Source organism: Vipera ursinii (assembly GCF_947247035.1).
Source record: "Vipera ursinii genome assembly, chromosome: 1".
NCBI lineage: Eukaryota > Metazoa > Chordata > Lepidosauria > Squamata > Viperidae > Vipera > Vipera ursinii.
The window spans coordinates 224753962-224773093 of NC_139512.1; the positions used below are offsets into that span (position 1 = coordinate 224753962).

The 19132-nt window shown below is 36.4% G+C and overlaps 1 protein-coding gene across 1 annotated transcript in view; it reads left to right on the forward strand.

The window, feature by feature from the left end:
* Positions 1 to 19132, forward strand: part of MYOM2 (myomesin 2) — a gene marked incomplete at both ends in the record, with an annotated part of 84471 nt that overhangs the window by 56288 nt on the left and 9051 nt on the right. The window contains 6 exon segments of the mRNA XM_083350171.1: positions 73 to 132; positions 2295 to 2362; positions 3544 to 3657; positions 12239 to 12326; positions 14780 to 14818; positions 16609 to 16714. Of these exon segments, the coding sequence (XP_083206297.1) occupies positions 73 to 132; positions 2295 to 2362; positions 3544 to 3657; positions 12239 to 12326; positions 14780 to 14818; positions 16609 to 16714 (475 nt within the window).

Sequence of the window (19132 nt, forward strand, 5' to 3'; positions counted from 1 at the left end):
TATGATAAGTTTAAAAAATCTTTTGGAATATCTGATTCATCCGTTTATTCCTCCTCTTGTGTCCTTTTTCAGCTTTTAAGGCTGTTTTGGCTGAGGCCCAATTGCAGAGAAAGGAATTCCTGAGGAAACAAGGTAAAATGGGATCAACTGGAGAATAATATTCCTTTTTTTGTTTCTTTCATGGCAGGAACATTCTATAAAAAAAACACACATCCTTAATTCACACTGGGATTAGCGAGGTTTACATAACACTTTATAGTAATCAAATCTTTGCACAATTGAAAATACAAAAGAAAGCAATAATAGCCCGTATGCTGAATTTAATTTGGTTATTACATACTTTTGTCAATTTTATATTCTTTCTGATTAATTTCTAATATATCTCCATACTGTAGCAAATAAATTCAGTTTCCTCCTGCTTCACCCTATTCATTTGCCATTGTTAACATAAGGCAAGCAGTTTAGTGATAATAACATTGGATTATGATTTGCTCTCAAACTCTTTTTTGGAACACAAAAATAAAAGTAATATAGGAGCTTCATGCAGAATATATAATTTAATTTTAATTTTTAATTTTTAATTTTAATTCCATTTATATCCCGCCCTTCTCCGAAGACTCAGGGCGGCTTACAAGCTTAGCAGTAGCCTTCATTCTATGTATATGCCTGCTTATTAGGGCTTTCATACACCCCCCAAGCGGCATTATTACAAAGTCAGCTTAATTGCCCCCAATAATCTGGGTCCTCATTTTACCTACCTCGGAAGGATGGAAGGCTGAGTCAACCCTGAGCCTGGTGGGATGAGAACCTGCACTAATTGCAGGCAGCTGGTGTTACTTAAGGAGGCATTAGCCCACTGCTCCACCAAGGCTCTTAATTATATAAAATATAATTCCAAGTCAATATTTTTTCAGTGCAGCAAAAATATTTGGCACTCTGTCTTTTTGTTTTCTTGTCTCACATGCATTTAGTTTCCCCTATATTTTAGAAATTTCTTTCTTTCTTTCTTTCTTTCTTCCCTCCCTCCTTCCTTCCTTCCTTCCTTCCTTCCTTCCTTCCTTCCTTCCTTCCTTCCTTCCTTCCTTCCTTCCTTCTTTCCTTCCTTCCTTACATTTTGCTTAGAGTTTTGTATTTAAAAAGCCAGTACTTTATTCATGGATACTTTTGTGAAGATAAATGTTAAATTACCACAATTTAATCAAAGACTGTGCATTTTCCCCCAGAATGAGGATTGTCTTTGGCCTTTGACTAATATGGAGAAACTGCTGGATGGAACCAAAATAGAACTTTTTCTGGTTTCTTTAATCTTTATAATTTATGTATATAATATTCTCTAATCTGTGTTCACTAATTATCATGCCTTTTCACCCAAGACACTACAAACTATTATCAGTCCAATGTTTAAAGATAGCTGGGAATGTCTGGGATTCCATGTGAACCTGGAACCTCAGAGTTTGCTCATCTGCTTTATTTTATTCCCATTCCCATTCCAAAGCCTATCCATCTACACATTTTTCCAGTTCTTATATGTCAATAATAGGGAACCTCTTTTATTTTCCTTGTGACCTGTGCCTGATCTCCTGTGCCACCCTAGACATCAGGAGCTCTCTGAAGTGTTGTGCCAATAGTTCTGTTTCTAACAGAATCTCTGGAAAGTACCCAAGGTTTCTGGCATGCAGCATTTTGATACACACAACTGCAATAATATATGCATCCCAAATCCAGAGAAAAACAATACAATACATTCAGATTTTTGGGATCCTGCAGTTGGACTTTCTGAGATATAAAGGAGAATTAACATTGCCTCAGTTCATAATTCAGGGCTAACTTGGGTGAGTGTAGAATATGTTTTGCTCTCTTTTTTTCATCCTGAACAGTGGTGCTTTCATCACTGTAGGAGCTTCTAAAGTTGATAAATCAGTATTCAACATACGATGACTTCCTCCTCAACAGATCCAGTTGCTGAAAAAAACACTTTGGTTATGGGATTGCAATTTTAACATCTTTCTTTTAGTATTGGAATAATGAACCCAGCTACGTTCTTACTAAGTCTTTATAGAAAGTTAACATTTCTAAAACACTTATTTATCTTTGCTGAAGAACTGGAACAGTCCTACAAATTTTCTTTGCTCACAAATCCAAGGATTCCATTCACTTAATAAGTAGCTTTCTTGAATGGACAAACCAGGTGTATTCACTTAATGAACAATCTCTTTCCAGATTTATTTTTCCTGTCACATTTATTAATTCTCTGAAGATTTGAATATGGTATATCTACATTTTTCCCCTCCTAGGTCCTCATTTTGAGGAGTATTTGCACTGGGAGGTTTCTGATGAATGTGAAGTCCTGCTGCTGTGTAAGGTGAACAATTATTTTTGGATGTATTTTAACAAAATTGCTTCCCGAAGGGCCACATATGTCATTTCTTGCAACGAGAGTATGAATTTAAAGCAAAGGTATGCTCTTTATTTATGAAACATTTTGTAATTTGGAGCTGTTTTGCAGAAACAACAAAACAAACTAATAAGCTAAAACAAATGAACTCATGATTATGCCAATCAGGCTTAAGCATATTTGCAGTATAATCATGTGCTTGTTATCTCCGAACAAGTCCCATTAAGTACAATAGAATAATGCAAAAAAAAAAATTCTGGATTGCAGCACCAAAGTATTAATTCTGTCTATATTTAATGCTAAATATCTCTTAAAAGTGTGCATATACCCATGTGCACATACATACAAACACATACATATAGTATATACACACTAAAATACTTCATACCTTTTGAAAGGGACCTTATCTGATTAACTGAGATTCTTGACTCCTGTACTTATTTTAAAGTTTAGAAGGTTCAGATTTTCCTCAGTCCTCCTTTAATTATCAGAATTTGGGGTGTTTCACTTTCTGTCTCTTTCCCACCTTCTGATGGGCAATAGTTAGCCTCAGACCCATGGTTATATCTATATTTAAACAAAATTGCTGATCACAGAGCTATGTTAATGAATACAGAGCAATATCCACAGCCTTCATAACACGATCAAGTGCACATATCAGTGGACTAAACTGTAATTATGAGACAAACAGATGATCCTTGAAAGACCATGTGGTACTACCACAAGCCACAAAACAGTACTGTAGTTGGGGAGAAACAGGAACTCACCTGCTGATTCAAACTTTCTTTTTTTAAGTCTGTTAGCTGCAGGATCATTTACCCAGAGATGCAGGAATATTGTATTTTTAAAATAAAGATTGCATAGAGCGTACCTCACAACCTTGCTGCATAATTTCTGAAGTTTGCTGTTGTTTTTTGAGAGGAGCAATTCCACATACATCTATACAACTAAGCAAGAATTCAGTTTTTAAAATAAAATAGTGACTTTATTCACTGCTACACAGATGTCCCTTCCCTTCCACCTGAAATCAAAATTGGGGGGGGGGGGAATGTAGGATTTCTTTTGACTGATCAAGGACACAAGCCACAGAGAACCATCTGGCTCTTGGGATGGGATTTTTCATTGTGTTTACTGTTGTCCTTATTCAGGTGGCAAATACCAAGAAGGAGACTTTTATGAAGTGGTACCGAGATGGAGCTGGGATGGATGTCAAAGAGCCACCCGACTTGCAAAAAGGCATTTGCTGCCTGACTATTCCAAAGGTATGAATACAATGGACCTAACTGTGCCTCTGGGTAGCTCAGCAGCATAGAGTTGTATTGCCTGGATAGTCTGGAAGTGTAAAAGTAAAAGTTTCATTCTTGATAATATTCAGTGCTTCCTCTTCCCAGGCCACTGCATGTGCAGGTTATATTTTTAAACAAATGTCAGCCAGGATAGACAATAACTTTTTAGTTATTAATAAAAACATTGTGTTAATAACTTAAAACTTAAGGAAGTTAAGACATCATAATGAAGGCTTTAAGGATGAGCCAGCAGTGTGCTGCAGCTGCCAAAAAAGCTAACACAATCCTTGAATAGCATCAAGATTTTGGAAACTGATAGTGCCACTCTATACTGCACTGGTGAGGCCACACTTAGAATACTGCATCCAGTTTTGGTCACCACGTTACAAAAATGACATTGAGGCCCTAGATAGTGTGCAGAGAATAGTTACAAAGATAACAAGGCATCTGGAAGCTAAATTGCTAAGGACACTTGATATGTTTAGCCCAATCAAGAGAAGGTTCAGAGGAGACCTGTTAGCAGTCTTCCAATACTTGAAGGATTGTCACAGGGAAGAGGGGATTGATTTATTCTCCACAGCACCTGAGGGCAGGAGAAGAAGTCATGGGTGGAAGCTCATCAGAAAGAGATCCAACCTGAAATTAAGGAAGAATATCCTGAAAGTGACAGATAAATGGAACAGCTTCACTGAAAGTTTCAAGACAAAATTGGCCAACCATTTGTCCTGGATGGCATCAGGGCAGGAGGTTAGACTAAGAGACTTCCAAGGTCTTCTCCAGTGTTATGATGTTACAATTTTATGAAGGCAGATATGTAAAAAGATGGACAGCCCTCCTGTTCTAACTGTGGATAAAGATGTTGCCCTCAATACCGACAGAGAATGGTTGGATTTACCAAAGTTTTAATAACAATGATGTACTTGACTATAAAAGCCAACCAGACTTGGAGAACCATGTTTTAATTCTGTCAAAATGTTTGCCTGCCTTTTTGAAACAACAAACATTCTGAGAGCCTATTTAAAAGAGGCAAAAGAGCTCTGTGACACCTCTTTCAACTCTCTGGATATCAGTCTTCAGGCTTACTTGTTCTTTAGCTTTATTTTCGGGATACTCTTTCTTCAGTGGTACAAAAGCAGTTCTATTTGCTTTATGATTTCCTTTTAACCTTAGCCAATTTTTACAACTATACTTTTATTGACTTTTAGCTTCCTCATTATCAAAAAGGTCTAGCTAATGGAGCAAAATAAGATCTTTACCCTATTTAACAGATCCCCAGATATTCCCAAACTTTTAAACTTCTCTTTTTGTTCAATATGTACAGTTTCTTTTGATTACAAAATGTTGTAACTCCTGCATAACACTGCTTTAATGGCCTCATTTGAAACATTTGACTTTGGGAAGGAAGGAAGGAAGGAAGGAAGGAAGGAAGGAAGGAAGGAAGGAAGGAAGGAAGGAAGGAAAAAGATAGAAACTTGCTGTTCATGCATTCTTAGATCAGTCCTAATTACAGATATAATCTAACCAAACTCACATGTATTATCTTTTTAATTTTTTTATTAAATATACATTTAAAAACAAAAGTGGACATGATTCAACTTCCCTAACTACAACACTACTATTAGCATTATTTTATGTTACAGAAAGAAATAACAAAAACCTAAAATACAATCTATAACAGGACAGTGTATAAAAAATGTACATATAAGATCTGGTCGGGTTTTTTTTAGTAAACTGTCATTCAGTCCTCAGCGTCATATTTACGTATCTTTCAGTTATGTCCATTATATAGATGCTAATAAAAAATCCTTACATTATCAACCAATCAAACAATCTTCATCTCAGCGATCCTCCTTAACTCTAACCAATTGTACAAATTTTGCCAAATTTCATAATACTCCATTTCGTTCTTATTTTTGATCTCTAGGGTTAACCTGTCCATTTCAGCGCAGGATAAAATTTTATCTATTATTTCTTCTTCAGTGGGTGTTTCCTTTCTTTTCCATTTTTGGGCATATGCCAGTCTTGCTGCGGTTAAGATATGTACTAATAAGTAGAGAGATGCTTTACTGAGATTATCGTTAATAATCCCTAATAAAAAAATTCTGGTTTTGTTGTAATATTTCTTCCAACCATTTTTTAATCTGCTGCCAAAAATTTTTCGATTCTGAACATTCCCACCACTTATGATAATAAGTCCCTGGAAGCCTTCTGCATTTCCAGCACATTGGTGAGATTTTTTTATCTATTTTTGCTAACCTTGTAGAGGGAAGATGCCATCTATAAAACATCTGGTACAAATTCTCTTTATAGGAGGTGGCTAGCGTTAACCTCCTATTTCTATCCCATAGTAGTTGCCAATTATCTAAGTCAATATTATAACGAAAATTTTTACTCCAGGTTAGCATTGTTTCTTTTACCTGTTCTTCTAATAAATCCTGTTCTAATAAATATTGGTATATCTTTTTTTATCAATCGATCTTCTGTTCCTAGAAGAATTTTATCTAATTGTGTATGCTCTAATTTTATCCCTGGTTCTTTTTTATCTTTTCTGTTTCATGACTGTATTTGTAAGTATGCCCACCATTCCAACTCTACACCATCTTCTGATAATCTTTTTCTCTTTTTTCAGGTCTCCATTTTCATCTAAGAGATCTTTATATTTTTTTTATTTTTATTTTAATTCCATTTATATCCCGCCCTTCTCCGAAGACTCAGGGCGGCTTCCTAGATTTATAAATTTGGGGTGCATAAAAATCTCTAATATAGATAGCCAATTGGGAATTTCTATATAGCTATTTTTTTTAATTTTTATCCACACATCTAATAGTGCCCGTCTAATATGATGATTCTGAAAAAAATGATGAGCCTTATATTTTCCATCCCACATTATAGCATGCCACCCAATTTGCATGTCATGACCTTCTAAGGCTAGTAGTCTTGTATTCCTTAAATGTATCCAATCCTTTATCCATACTGCTATTGCTGCTTGATAATATTTTTCCCAATCTGGGAGGCCGAGCCCTCCTCTTTCCTTTGCATCCTGTAATAATTTTAACTTGATTCTCGGTTTTTTACCTTGCCAGATAAATTTAGATGTAACTCTATTTAAATTTTCAAAAAAATCCTTACCTAATTTAATTGGTACACATTGGAATAAAAAGAGTAATTTGGGCAGTATATTCATCTTGATCGTCGCTATTCTTCCCATAAAAGAGAGCTGCAAGTTTTTCCATCTATCTAGGTCTACTATAATTTGGTCCAATAATTTATCATAATTTTCTCTTTTAAGTGTAGTACATCTTGCTGATAGTTGGATCCCCAAATACTTTACTCTTTTAGATGTCTGGATGTCAATTTTTTTCTACTAACTCAGTCTCTTGTAAGTTGTAAGTTGGGCATATTTTTAACGAGCATTTTAGTTTTTTCTTTGTTAATTTTGTTAATTTTTAATCTGCAACATCTCCATAATTTTCTAGCACCTGTATTAATCTTGTTCCAGATTCTAAAGGAAAACTAAATCATCCGCATAAACCTGTAATTTAAATGTCTCTTTTCTGATTTCTAATCCTTTAATCATCTTATCTTTTCGGATTATTCTTGTGAGTACTTCTAAAGAAAGAATGAATAATAAAGGAGATAGTGGACAGCCTTGTCTTGTACCTTTTTGGATTTGAATGCTATTTGTTAATTTTCCGTTTATGATTACTTTTGCCTCTTGCTTGGAATAGATTGCTTTAAACATATTTATAAATTTTTCTCCGAATTCCATCTGTTTGAGTTCAGTCAACATAAAATTCCATTTGACATTATCAAAGGCTTTCTGAGCATCAACAAAAATTAATGCCACTTGTTTTTCGCTATTCATAGTATTCTAAGATGTATAGTATGATCCTGACGTTATGTCTAATTTGTCCTTTAGGCAAGAAGCCATTTTGGTCAGTATGAATAAATTCCGCTAAATATTTTTTAAATCTTTCTGCCATTATAGTCATGAAAATCTTATAATCCATGTTCAGTAAAGAAATGGGTCTATAATTTTTAATACAGGTCAAATCAGAGTTTTCTTTAGGGATTAGTGAGGTGATTGCTTCTTTCCATGAGTTTGGAATTTTTGGTGTGTTTAGTACCTCATTAAATAAATCCAATAGTGTTGGGACCATAAGTTCTTGGAAGTTTTTATATATTTCGGACGGTAGTCCATCAGGGCCAGGTGTTTTATTACTTTTTTGTTTTTCAATAGCTTCCATAATTTCCTGAACTGTTATATCTTTATTTAATATATTTTGAAATTCTTCTGAAACCTTCGGTAGGTCTGCTTTCATAAGATATTATGATATTTTTTCCTCAGTGATCATTTCCTCCTCTTTATAAAGATTTTTATAGAATTCATACGTGACCGATTTTTCCCCATCATTTTGATGTACTATCTCCCCTGCTTGATTATGTAATTTACTAATCCATCTATGATCTTTTTGTTTTTTCAACCTATAGGCCAGCCATCTCCCAGGTTTATTTGCCTGCTCAAAAAAATTTTGTCTAGTGCTTTTTATTTTTTGTGCCAATTCTCCCTTTTCTATAATATTCAATTTATGCTTATTTAAATCCTACTGTTGCTTTAAATCTCTACATTGTGGGTTTTTTGTAGTTCTAATTCTAATTTTTTATGTTCATCCTCTAAACTTTTTTGATATTGCCTTTTCTTTTTATATTCATTGGCCATATACGCAATTGCAGTTCCTCTCATAACTGCTTTGGCCGTATCCCATAAATTTTGAGTGCTAGTCTCCTCTTTCTTATTTATCTGGAAGAATGTCCGCATTTGTTCCTCCATCTTATGTTTAAATTCTGTTTGGTTTAGGATTGCCTTTTTAAGAGTCCACCTCCTTGTTGTTGTCTTCTGTTCTTTCCATTTAATTACAATGGGATTATGATCTGCCCAAGTATCATCAATATCTGAATTTAGTTCTTTCATTGTCCAGACCATATCAATTCTAGACCACAATTGATACCGCCCTGAATAGTATGTAAATTGCTTTTCATTCAATATCTTCAATATCCACCCTGAGTCCTTCGGGAGAAGGGCGGTATATAAATCAAATAAATATAAATATAAATATATCTTGAATATTTAATTCCTCCACCATTTGAAAAAAAAGTACCGGGTAATATTCTCCTGGTTCGTTTCCTAACTTCCTCACTCTTATAATCTAATTCTCTGTCTGTAATTGCATTAAAATCACCAATTATACAAATATTCTCATAATCCATATCAACAATAACCTTGTGCAATTTCTTATAAAATTGTCTTTGTTTTTCATTGGGGGCATAAATTCCTACCAGGGCAACCTTTTTTTGTTCAAGGAAATTTCAATAATCAATATTCTACCTTCCTCATGTCGATAAATTTGTCTTGCTGGGATTCTTTCTTTAACGTATATCACAATACCTCCTTTCTTCTGCTGTGAAAGTGATACAAATGTAATTCCTAACTTAGGGTAGTTTAATAAATCCTGATCTTGAGTCTTTATATGAGTTTTTTGTAGAATTGTTATATCTAAATTTTTCTTACTGAGCTTATTCAAAATAATATTTCTCTTAGCTGGGGAGTTTAGTCCATTCACATTTAATGATAATACTGTTAATACTTCTATATTACTGCCTTTGTTTTGATTTTGTTGCCCTTGTCGGTCTATCTTCCTTAACTTCTTTGTGTCTACACTCATCATTGTTGTCATGGTGCATTCTCATTTTTTCTCTTCTCTCTGTTTCCTGTTCTTTGTCTTGTGATTCCCGTGTCTTTCTATTATATCTCTCTGCATTGTTCCCTTCTCTTAACTCTCTTTCTTCTAGTTCATCTTCATTTCCTATATGCTGCTGGAAAAACTCTTCTGCTTTATCAATCGAATCTAACCTATATCTCTTTTCTTGCCAGATCACCATAATCTCTTCTGGCATCAGCCACCTAAAATTAATATTTTGTCTTATTAATTTTGATGTAATACGTTGGTAGGGCCTTCTCAGATCTCTTACCCTCCTAGGGACTTGTTTGAGGACAATTAGTTTTTTACCTCTATGTTCTATTAGGTCGTCCCTTGTTCTGTGCAAAATCTCATCCCTAATTGACCTTCACAAATCTGATATGTACCTCCTTGGGTAAGTTATTTCTTCTCGCATAATTTGTGTGAATTCTATATATTTCATCAATCTCATTTGCCATCTCATCTTTCCCTGTCCCTACGGCCCTTGCTAGCAAGTCCATCATCATTTCTGGGAGGTCCTCCCCCTTCTCTTCCTTCATGTTTTGGAAACCTAAATAGTGGTCTGCTTTCTCAGTTTCAAGCAGTATAATGGTTTTTTCTAACTCTTTATTTGCTTGCAAAAGTTTTTCATTCATTTCATCTACTCTTCTTTCCTCCTTATTCATTCTATCCTCCATTTCTAATAATTTCCGTTCATTTTTCAATATTTGCTGTTGAAAACATTCAAATTTTCCATCCATTGCTCCCATCCTCTCTTTGAGTTCTCCAGTATCATTCCTTATTTCACCTATTTCTCTTTTTAAATCCTCATGATTTCTCAACATAACCTCTTGCATGGATTGTAATATTGCTTGTATTCTTTAAGTGAGCTTGCTGTCTCCCGCGGCATCATCTCCTCTATAGATCTTTGCCCTGCTTGGCTTAATTCTGCTGATGCGGCTTGGGTCATCTGCCTTCTTCCAGTCCCAACTCTCGTGAGATTTGGGATGCTTGTCATCTTTCTAAATGACGTCAGCCAACCCTCCCACTTATACACAATCTTTGTCTTTCCATCCACCACACTTGGGGAGTTTATTGTTCTTCCAAGGTTATAATCACTAGTGCCTTATATCTTAACAATGCTAGATTTTGTTGCTAACACAATATCCAACCTATTACACCTATTACACTAAAACATAATAATCATTATTAATCAATTTCAAATATCTATATTCCAAACAGTCTTAACTTTTCTATATAGAAACATGTAACAATAATATAACCAATATTATTCAATTCTTTAACAATAAAAACCAGATTTCACAGTCAGTTCAGTTATAAATATTATTATATACAAGGGGAGAAATAGATTTTCTCTCCCTCCTTAAAAATTCAACCTTTTTGTTCCTAATTAGTCTCCTCCAAATCAATCATACCATAGGTTATATTCAATTAATTCTTATTGGTCTAAATTCTCAAAACAATTACCATTTATCCCTTTTGTTTTAGAAACTTTTTGAAACAAATAGTTCACTTCTTAAGTTATGTGTATCACTCTTCCCTCCTTTGATGCTAATTGGTCGTTAGTTTTTCTTCAAGATGTCCGCTCTCTCAGCTCAGTCCGCGCTGTCACTCTTCAAGTTTATTTTGTTTTTTTTTAAACTCCTTCTTGGCTTTACTGCAAGAGCCAGAAAGAGAAACCACCCTGGATCTCCAGTCCTTACAGCCTGTGAGCCTATTGCTTTAAGGTCAGATCTCTTTTTCCCCTGTCTCCTTCTCGCCCTTATCTGACAGGGGAGATGAATTCCCCTTTTGCTCTGGGGCCTCTTCTCTTCTCTTCTCTTCTGTGAAATTCTCCGGAAAGATTTCACCATCCGGAAAACTTACAAGAGTTCACTGAGTGTTTCTTCTGCCAGGTTAGATGAATTGCTGTCCCACTGGCTCACCACTATTTTTGACAGCTGTCATTTCTTCACGGCTGCCATAATGGGCCGTCTCCTTCACCTGGCTCTCTCCTAGGCTTTCCTGCTTTCTGCAGCTTGAACCGCCATCCTGAGCTGCTCAGCTGGGCACCTCTGCTTCTAATCTCCCTCCGAGAGATCTGGGGCTTTTTAAAAAACCCACCGGGAACAGAGAAACAGCTGTGAGATCGGCACGCTCATTCGGAGCGGCATCTCAACACAGCCATTCCGTTTGACAGCTGGCTCCACCTCCCCCACATGTATTATCAATTGATTTCTCTGGAAAAATAAAATTTATATTCAAGTTCAGAACTGAAATCACTGGGGCTAAAAGATTTGACTGGATTATAACTGAAATTTATTGTTGATTTCAAGGCTTCCAAATAACTATGCTTACATGGATGCATTCTCCAGTTCATTTACAAGGTGGCAATTGCTAGATAATTTCTTGTTTTAGATGAAAATGTATAATAATGGATGTAAACAGAAACTGAGAAGACATGTTCAGAAGTGCTTCTGTATAAGCATTTAATACCTGATTGCCTTTCTGTCAAAATGAGTAAATCCCTGAGCTTTATCGAGTCATTTGTGATTTATATAGATTATGCTCACTTAAGATTGCCTTTTGAATTAAAAAGTGTGATAGGCAGCTTTGTTCATTTGAAGTGGAAGGTGTTAAAAGTACGAATACAATAATTGCCTCAACTTGCTAGGCCCACATTGGGAATCTCCTCATGTCGTTTCTGCTCAGACAAAATTCAAAAGAAATTTGCTTTCTGATAGAGGGAATGTAGCCTGATTATAAATGGTTTTTATTAATTTTCATGTCACAATAATGTTACCGTATTTTTCTCCTAGCTGTCCAAAAAGGACCAAGGTGAATATAAGGCAACGCTGTCAGATGACAGAGGCCAGGATATTTCAGAACTTGACTTATCAGGGAAAGGTAATGCCACATTTTGAGCAAGTGAATGGTTCATCATTATCCCGAAACACGAGAAAGAGTTTCATTTAGTTAGGGTTGACTGGACGAGGACATCCAGTTGCTTTCCAGATATTTTGAATGCCACTGCCACAAATGTCTTTCCAGTGGCCATACTGGTTGGGCTGGAAAATCCTAAAACTGAAGACCATAGGAACAAAGTAGTATTTTGCCTTCTCTTAAAGTAGGCAATATGAATATTCCTCTATGCTGCATCTAGTGTAGACAGGTCCCACAAAATATTTCTCACAGCGCTCTAGAACCTTCCCTCGAACCACAAAGAATGATCCTTTCCTTTAAAACTGAAAGTGGCAACTTTTGGATTTTTGACTTGGGATGGAGAAAGGAGATTTACCAAGCCCAGCAGAAGCCAGAAATCCAGTAGAACCTGGTTCAGCATTGCCATAACCATAGTTTGTGTATTGTCTCCTACCACTTAGAACCACACAAAATTGCTAACACTCATGCACCCACATGCCTAATATTGCAATTACCCACATTACCTTTGGCAATTCCCACAATTTAGGAGGGGTGAAGAAGAACAACATATTTGGTGATCTCAAGTTCTCCATAATTGTTCTCTAACTTGGCACCGCAGTTCTCCATCTGTTGTGGTTGTTCTTCTATGGGTACCTCACAAGATTTAGAGCCTGTTTTCTGATGCCTTCCTTTAAATCTAAAATACAAGTTATAGAAAAACTCGACATCTTTCAGATATGTTGGGGCCTGTAACCTCCTGCTGTCACTTGTGACAACCTCATGAAAATATTTTACAGTATTTCAGAGTGGCGTTTGTGTAGTGTCTGCTGCTACACATAAATTAAGCTAGATTAAGTTAAAATTAAGCAAGTTATTTGTAATTCGTTAATTGAGGAGACTCAGCCATTGTCTTACATTATTGTGTGAATCAGATAGTTCATGAAATAGAGTGGTTTATTGGACAACATAAGGCATGGGAACATGGGAAGTAGATTGGTTAATTCCAGAGGTTTGCGTATGTGACATGAAGTAACAATGCATGCAAAAAGAGAATACAAACGTAGCTTTCACAGATTTCCACTTGATAGCAACTGATAAAGAAACCTTATCAGCAGCCTCTGTTCTACAGGACAATTACAGCCTAATATCCACCATAGCAACCTTTTCAGGAAAGAGGAATGTCTGTGGAAGGATAAGCCATTTGACATTTGTCATCCCAGAGTGCTTTACTCTGGCTCCTGATAGACTCACAGCCACAAAGAAGCTTACCCATCCATGAGTTGGCTGGGAGGTCAATCACAAATGCCAATCTCTCCCTTCTCTTGCTGACATCTCAATTCTCCCGAGGGTACGGTAACATCTGCTACCTAATGATTCTTTGCACAGTGGCAAACTTTGGAGAAAAAGAGGATGGAGGAGATTTGTTATTCTTTAAAATAAGAAAAAAATCATAATTGGAGAAAATGATAACAAATGTCCCCAGGATGTTAGCAAATGAGCAGGTGTGTGAACACACCTTTGCAATCATTAACCTTCCTATCTTTGAGATAATGATTTCAAGCAGTACAAAAATGTCCTTTAGAAAGCTCCACGTATTTACAAACTCTTCCCTATTTCCAAATGGCAGTTCTATCCTTTTTGAGACTTAAGTGTCCTGCTTTTGGGCAAATACTTCCTACTTAATGAAAACAGCAGCATTATTAGGAGTAGCAATTAAAACTTGCAGCTGTTGTCCAGTTTGCACTGCCAGTTTTATTAATTCAGAGTAGAAAAAGAAAAAAAGATACTTCCCAGAAGTGTACACTTTTTGAGAGAGCTGTGCTCATGAGCAAAAGTCAGTTTAGGCCTTTGTTCTCTGAGGCAGCAGTTGCCTCGTAGGTATTGTTCTCTGACCATGTCCATTTAATGGGCCTCCAAAGATGGTTTTACTTTTGTGCTTGATAGTTGTCTTCTAAGTGTTGTGTTCCCTGAGTCCTTCGGGAGAAGGGCGGTATATAAATAAAATAATAATAAAATAATAATAATAATAATAATAATAATAATAATAATAATAATAATAATAATAATAATAATTCCTTCAGCAGTTGATACAACTGCTGCCATCTCCTCCTCTTAGGATTCCTGTTTTGCTGCCACTTTAAATGCATACCCATCTGTAAAATGGCAACACTGTTGATTGGCAACAGATTTATTAAAATCACCAATGAGACACGATGTACCAGAGGCAAAGTTTAAACAGGTCTCATTAGGCTTATCTATGTACTTTACCTCTATGAGGACTACAACAGGTAAATGCAAAAGGAAGAGATACAAACTGTAAGGTTTTCTGAAATAATTCTTATGGCATTTTTGATGTTTATCTGAATGTTTTTTCATATGAATACCACATAGCAGTCTGTTCTATACTGATTGAATATTGTTTCTCCTTTTCTCCTCAGTATATGATGATATAATTCAGGGATTGAGTAGAATCAGTGGTGAGTAAATGTCATTTTTATTTGTTTTATTTAGATTTATATGGCCGCTCATCTTAAGCATAACTCTGGATAGCTCAGAACAATAAAATGAATAACTATAAAATCATAAACCAAGCAGCGCAGTGGCTCAGTGGTTAAGAGGCTGGACTTGTCGGCTGGAAAGCCGGCAGCCTAGGTTTGAGACCCGAGTGCCACGTGACGGGGTGAGCTCCCGTTCTTGCTACAGCTCCTGCCAACCTAGCAGTTTGAAAGCATACAAATACTAGTGGACAAATAGGTACCAATTTGGTGGGAAGGTAACAGCACTCCGTGACATCATGCTGGCTACATGATTGCAGAAACGTCTTCAGACCGAGCTGGTTCAATGGCCTTGAAAGGGAGATGAGTCCGCTATAGTCAGCATCATTTCCTTGGGATACCTCACCACCAGCTTCAGATATCCTCATACTGTCCCAGTGCCTGGGTAAAAGGCCAGCTCTGATGGCCTTCTGAAAGGTTAAAAGGTGATCATTGAAGATCACTCTGTAAGAAGAGAACCAACCTAGAACTAAGGAGAAATTTTCTGACAGTTAAACAATTAATCAGTGGAACAACCCGCCTCCAGAAGTTCTGGTACTCTATCACTGGAGGTTTTAAAGAAGATATTAGACAACCATTTGTCTGAAATGGTGTAGGTAGGATTTCCTGCCTGAACAGCGTGTTGTACTAGAAGTCCTCCAAGGTCCTTCCAACTCTGTTATTCTGTATTTCCAGGTTTTAGGAAATAAATATAAAATCTTTGAGCATTCATTAACATAGAGAATATTACGTAGCATATTCATATCACCTGGGTGGTTAGAATTTGATTAGAATCCAAGTACTAAAGAGGTGCAGTTGTGCTTAGCTTGAGGTGACCCAGAATCAGCAAGGTGCTACTATCTGGCAGAAGTAAAATATTTTTCCATCTGTTAGGTTTTGCTTCATTTACTGAAGTAGACTTAAGACAATACAGTTTGTTATATCTGTAAATAAGAATCTATCAGACAGTACCATGTTCTTAGTCAAGGATTCAATTCAATACTAAATCATTTTAAATTTAGTACATCACCTTAAATAGAAATGCATGTCTTAAACTAAAAATTAGAAAATTGGCATTTACTGGCACTTTATAAGAATAGCAGAAGTTGATAGTAATATTTTCTATTTTTGACATTTATCATTATTATGTAGTAAATAGTAATAGCACTTAGACTTATATATTGCTTCACAGTGCTTTATAGCACCTCTCTGAGTAGTTGACAGAGTCAGCATAATTGCCTCCAACAATCTGGGTCCTCATTTTACCAACCTCAGAAGGATGGAAGGTAGAGTCAACCTTGAGCTGGTGAGACTCAAACTGCTAAACTGCTGGCAGCCGGCAGTCAACCGAAGTAGCCTGCAGTACTGCATTCTAACCACTGCGCCACGGCTCATAATGTTTGTACATTTTGGTAATGAAGATAATACTTTGTAATTTGGAGAGAGGACATTGGATAGTTTTCTGATGGCAGAATTTTTTTTTAATCGATCAACAAGGGCCAGTAACAACTTTTGAAATAAATGTCATTTATGTTTACATATAACAAAAGACTCTTGTACAGTTTTAAGGTGAGGTGTATTTTGTGGAAAACCTCCAGTAGAAGTATTTGGGGTTTCAAACTGTGAATTTCGAGCACAAAGCCCACTGCATTAAGAAACTGCTGTTATTATTTAAGAGGTTAGACCTTATAATTTAAGACTGTTTATGAACAACGTTTTTTTTCTGACTGCAGGTAAATCAGCTTTTCCTCTGAAGATCCATTGCACTCCGGAAGGAATAAGGCTGCAGTGTTTCTTGAAATATTACATGGAGGAAATGAAATCAAGCTGGTATCACAAGTAAGAGAGAACAAAGTTCTGCATCCTGCATGAATGTCATCTGGTATTCAGTAGCTATTGAAAACTCATTTTGGGAATGATGTTGATGATGCAGGCAGGAAAATTACAGCTCAGATGGTCATTTCCAACTTTTTAAAAAAGGAATAAATTATATCCCCCAGTGACAGGTTTTGCATGACAAATGAGCCGATATATGTTTTCATACTGTCATCAGCACAGCTGCCAGCATTGGCTGCAAATCCCCAGTCATCCCTGAATCATCCTCAGGACCTTGCAAAGCAGGAAGCCTGGGACAAATCTTCAAGCCAGCGGCCACTCACAGCAGCCAATCATCCACCCACTGAAAAGTGGAGATCTAATGGAGCTTCAAGCTGTAGGTCTGTTTGGCTGAGGAAGTTGATGCTTATTATTTATTGATTTTCCCACCCCCACCTTTATTACTTTATGAATAACTCAAGACAATAAACACACCTAATACTCTTTCCTCCTCCTATTTTCCCCCACAACAACCCTGTGACGCACCCAGCTGGCTTTCATGGCAGAGACGGGACTAGAATTCACAGTCTCCTGGTTTCTAGGACAACACATTAATCACTACATCTTTAACCATTCCTTCCTAGATCAGTTTCTTGTTAGGTCAAATCCCATCAGTTTGTATTGTTCTGTTCTGGACAGGTGGAATGTGAGCTGGTTCTTTTCCTGATTTAATCTCACACTCTACCGGGGAGCAATTTAGACCTCAGCATTAAATATGCAAAGCAATATGAAGGTCATCGTACCTAAAGTTATCCGTTAACAAAAGCACAAAGAAGTAAAGCATGCTATGATTCCCAGAGACTTTTTTAAACTTGAAAACTTTAGATGAAATATCAGGTTTCCTTTGAATTTTTCATGACTGCCCCATAGGATTGAAGAAATGTCTCTGATTCTTCAGCTATTCTTCTTCATAGCCAGCACCTCATTTCTGAATGTGGCTGCAGTTCTACAAAGTTCATAATTATCTGCTACAGTTGTTAGTAGTTCTATGAAGCTCCAAATAAGTGTTTTCCCAGCCCTGTCTGCAGGTATTGGAGATTGTACTCAGGATATGTTTTGATCCAGAGCTGAAACTGTCATTTTTCTTTGCCTCTGTTTCCTTCCTGTTTGTGACTCACAAAACTTTGATTAACCAGTCATACAACTGCATGCTTTTGCTTGCTCTCCTTTTGCTCATCTCTTTAATTGTGCCAATTTCCCCTCAGAATATTCAGCTATTCTTCCTTGTCTTTTCCCCCCTCACCCCTCTCTCTCTCAGAAAATGCAAGATGCATCCTGAAACCACTATAAATGATAAACAGCAGAAGTAATATAAAACTCCCTAGGAGGGAAATGCTTTTCTTTAAAAAGCAAAAGAAAAACAAAATGAAATGCTTTTAAGCTTCATGTAGATTATTACATTGAAATACAAACAGAGCAAAAATAAGTATAAAATAGAAATGAAAGAGGAAAGAATTTAAAGGAAAGGCCAGCTGGAGATGTTATTTTCTGAAAAAACAATCTTGCTGAATTTTTTTTAAAAAATTATCTCAGAATTTCCTGTTCTTTATAGGTACAGAGGATATAATGCTTCAACAGTCTTTTTGCTCAAAGACAGTCCTTCGGATTGAAGTTTGCAAATTCCCAATCTTTTGCAAGATTGTATTGAGGCTGCAATGTGAAGAAAAATCAGCTTTTTTTAATTATTAGATTTCTTGATAGTCAGATAGCTCACATACCTCCAATAATGAAAATGTAGAAAACTTTTCTTGAACTGCAGCTTCAGTACTCTCTTGCAACAAACTTACATTTACAACTTTAACTATAATATCTATGTTTGCTTGCTTAAGATACACAAAGGATTTGAACATAATTGGTGGAATCTATTGGTACTTTTTTGAACACCAGCTTCCCACAGACATTTTTTTTAAACATGCACTTTTAGGATTCATGTGGCATTTATACTTTTGCTTGAGACTTTCTGGCTGCTTGAAACTAGTTTTAAGAGAAACAGGAACATCCCTGTCAGCTGCCACCTTGTGCTTGCTTGTGTTTTGCTGTTATGCAGTGACAGACTGCCATGAACTGTGGGGAGCGGGGATGAAGAAGAGAATGCTTTGGGAAATGAAAGTAAGTGCTATATCTCCTCGAGATGCTGCCTCAAGGTCACCCAGTTGAAAAAAGGAGGGGGCTGCATAGCAAACTACGCTTGGACTGACCATTAGGAAAACATCAATGCCTGAACCTGATTGGTTATACTGGCAGGGCAATGAAGACAGTTAAGGGAAGGAAAAGTAAAACCTAGGGATTTTGGCACATCATTTTCAGTTCTGGCTTTGCAATACTGCAATACACTTGATCTCTAATAAACTATGCCTTTCTCAACAAGTGGAGCCCACTATC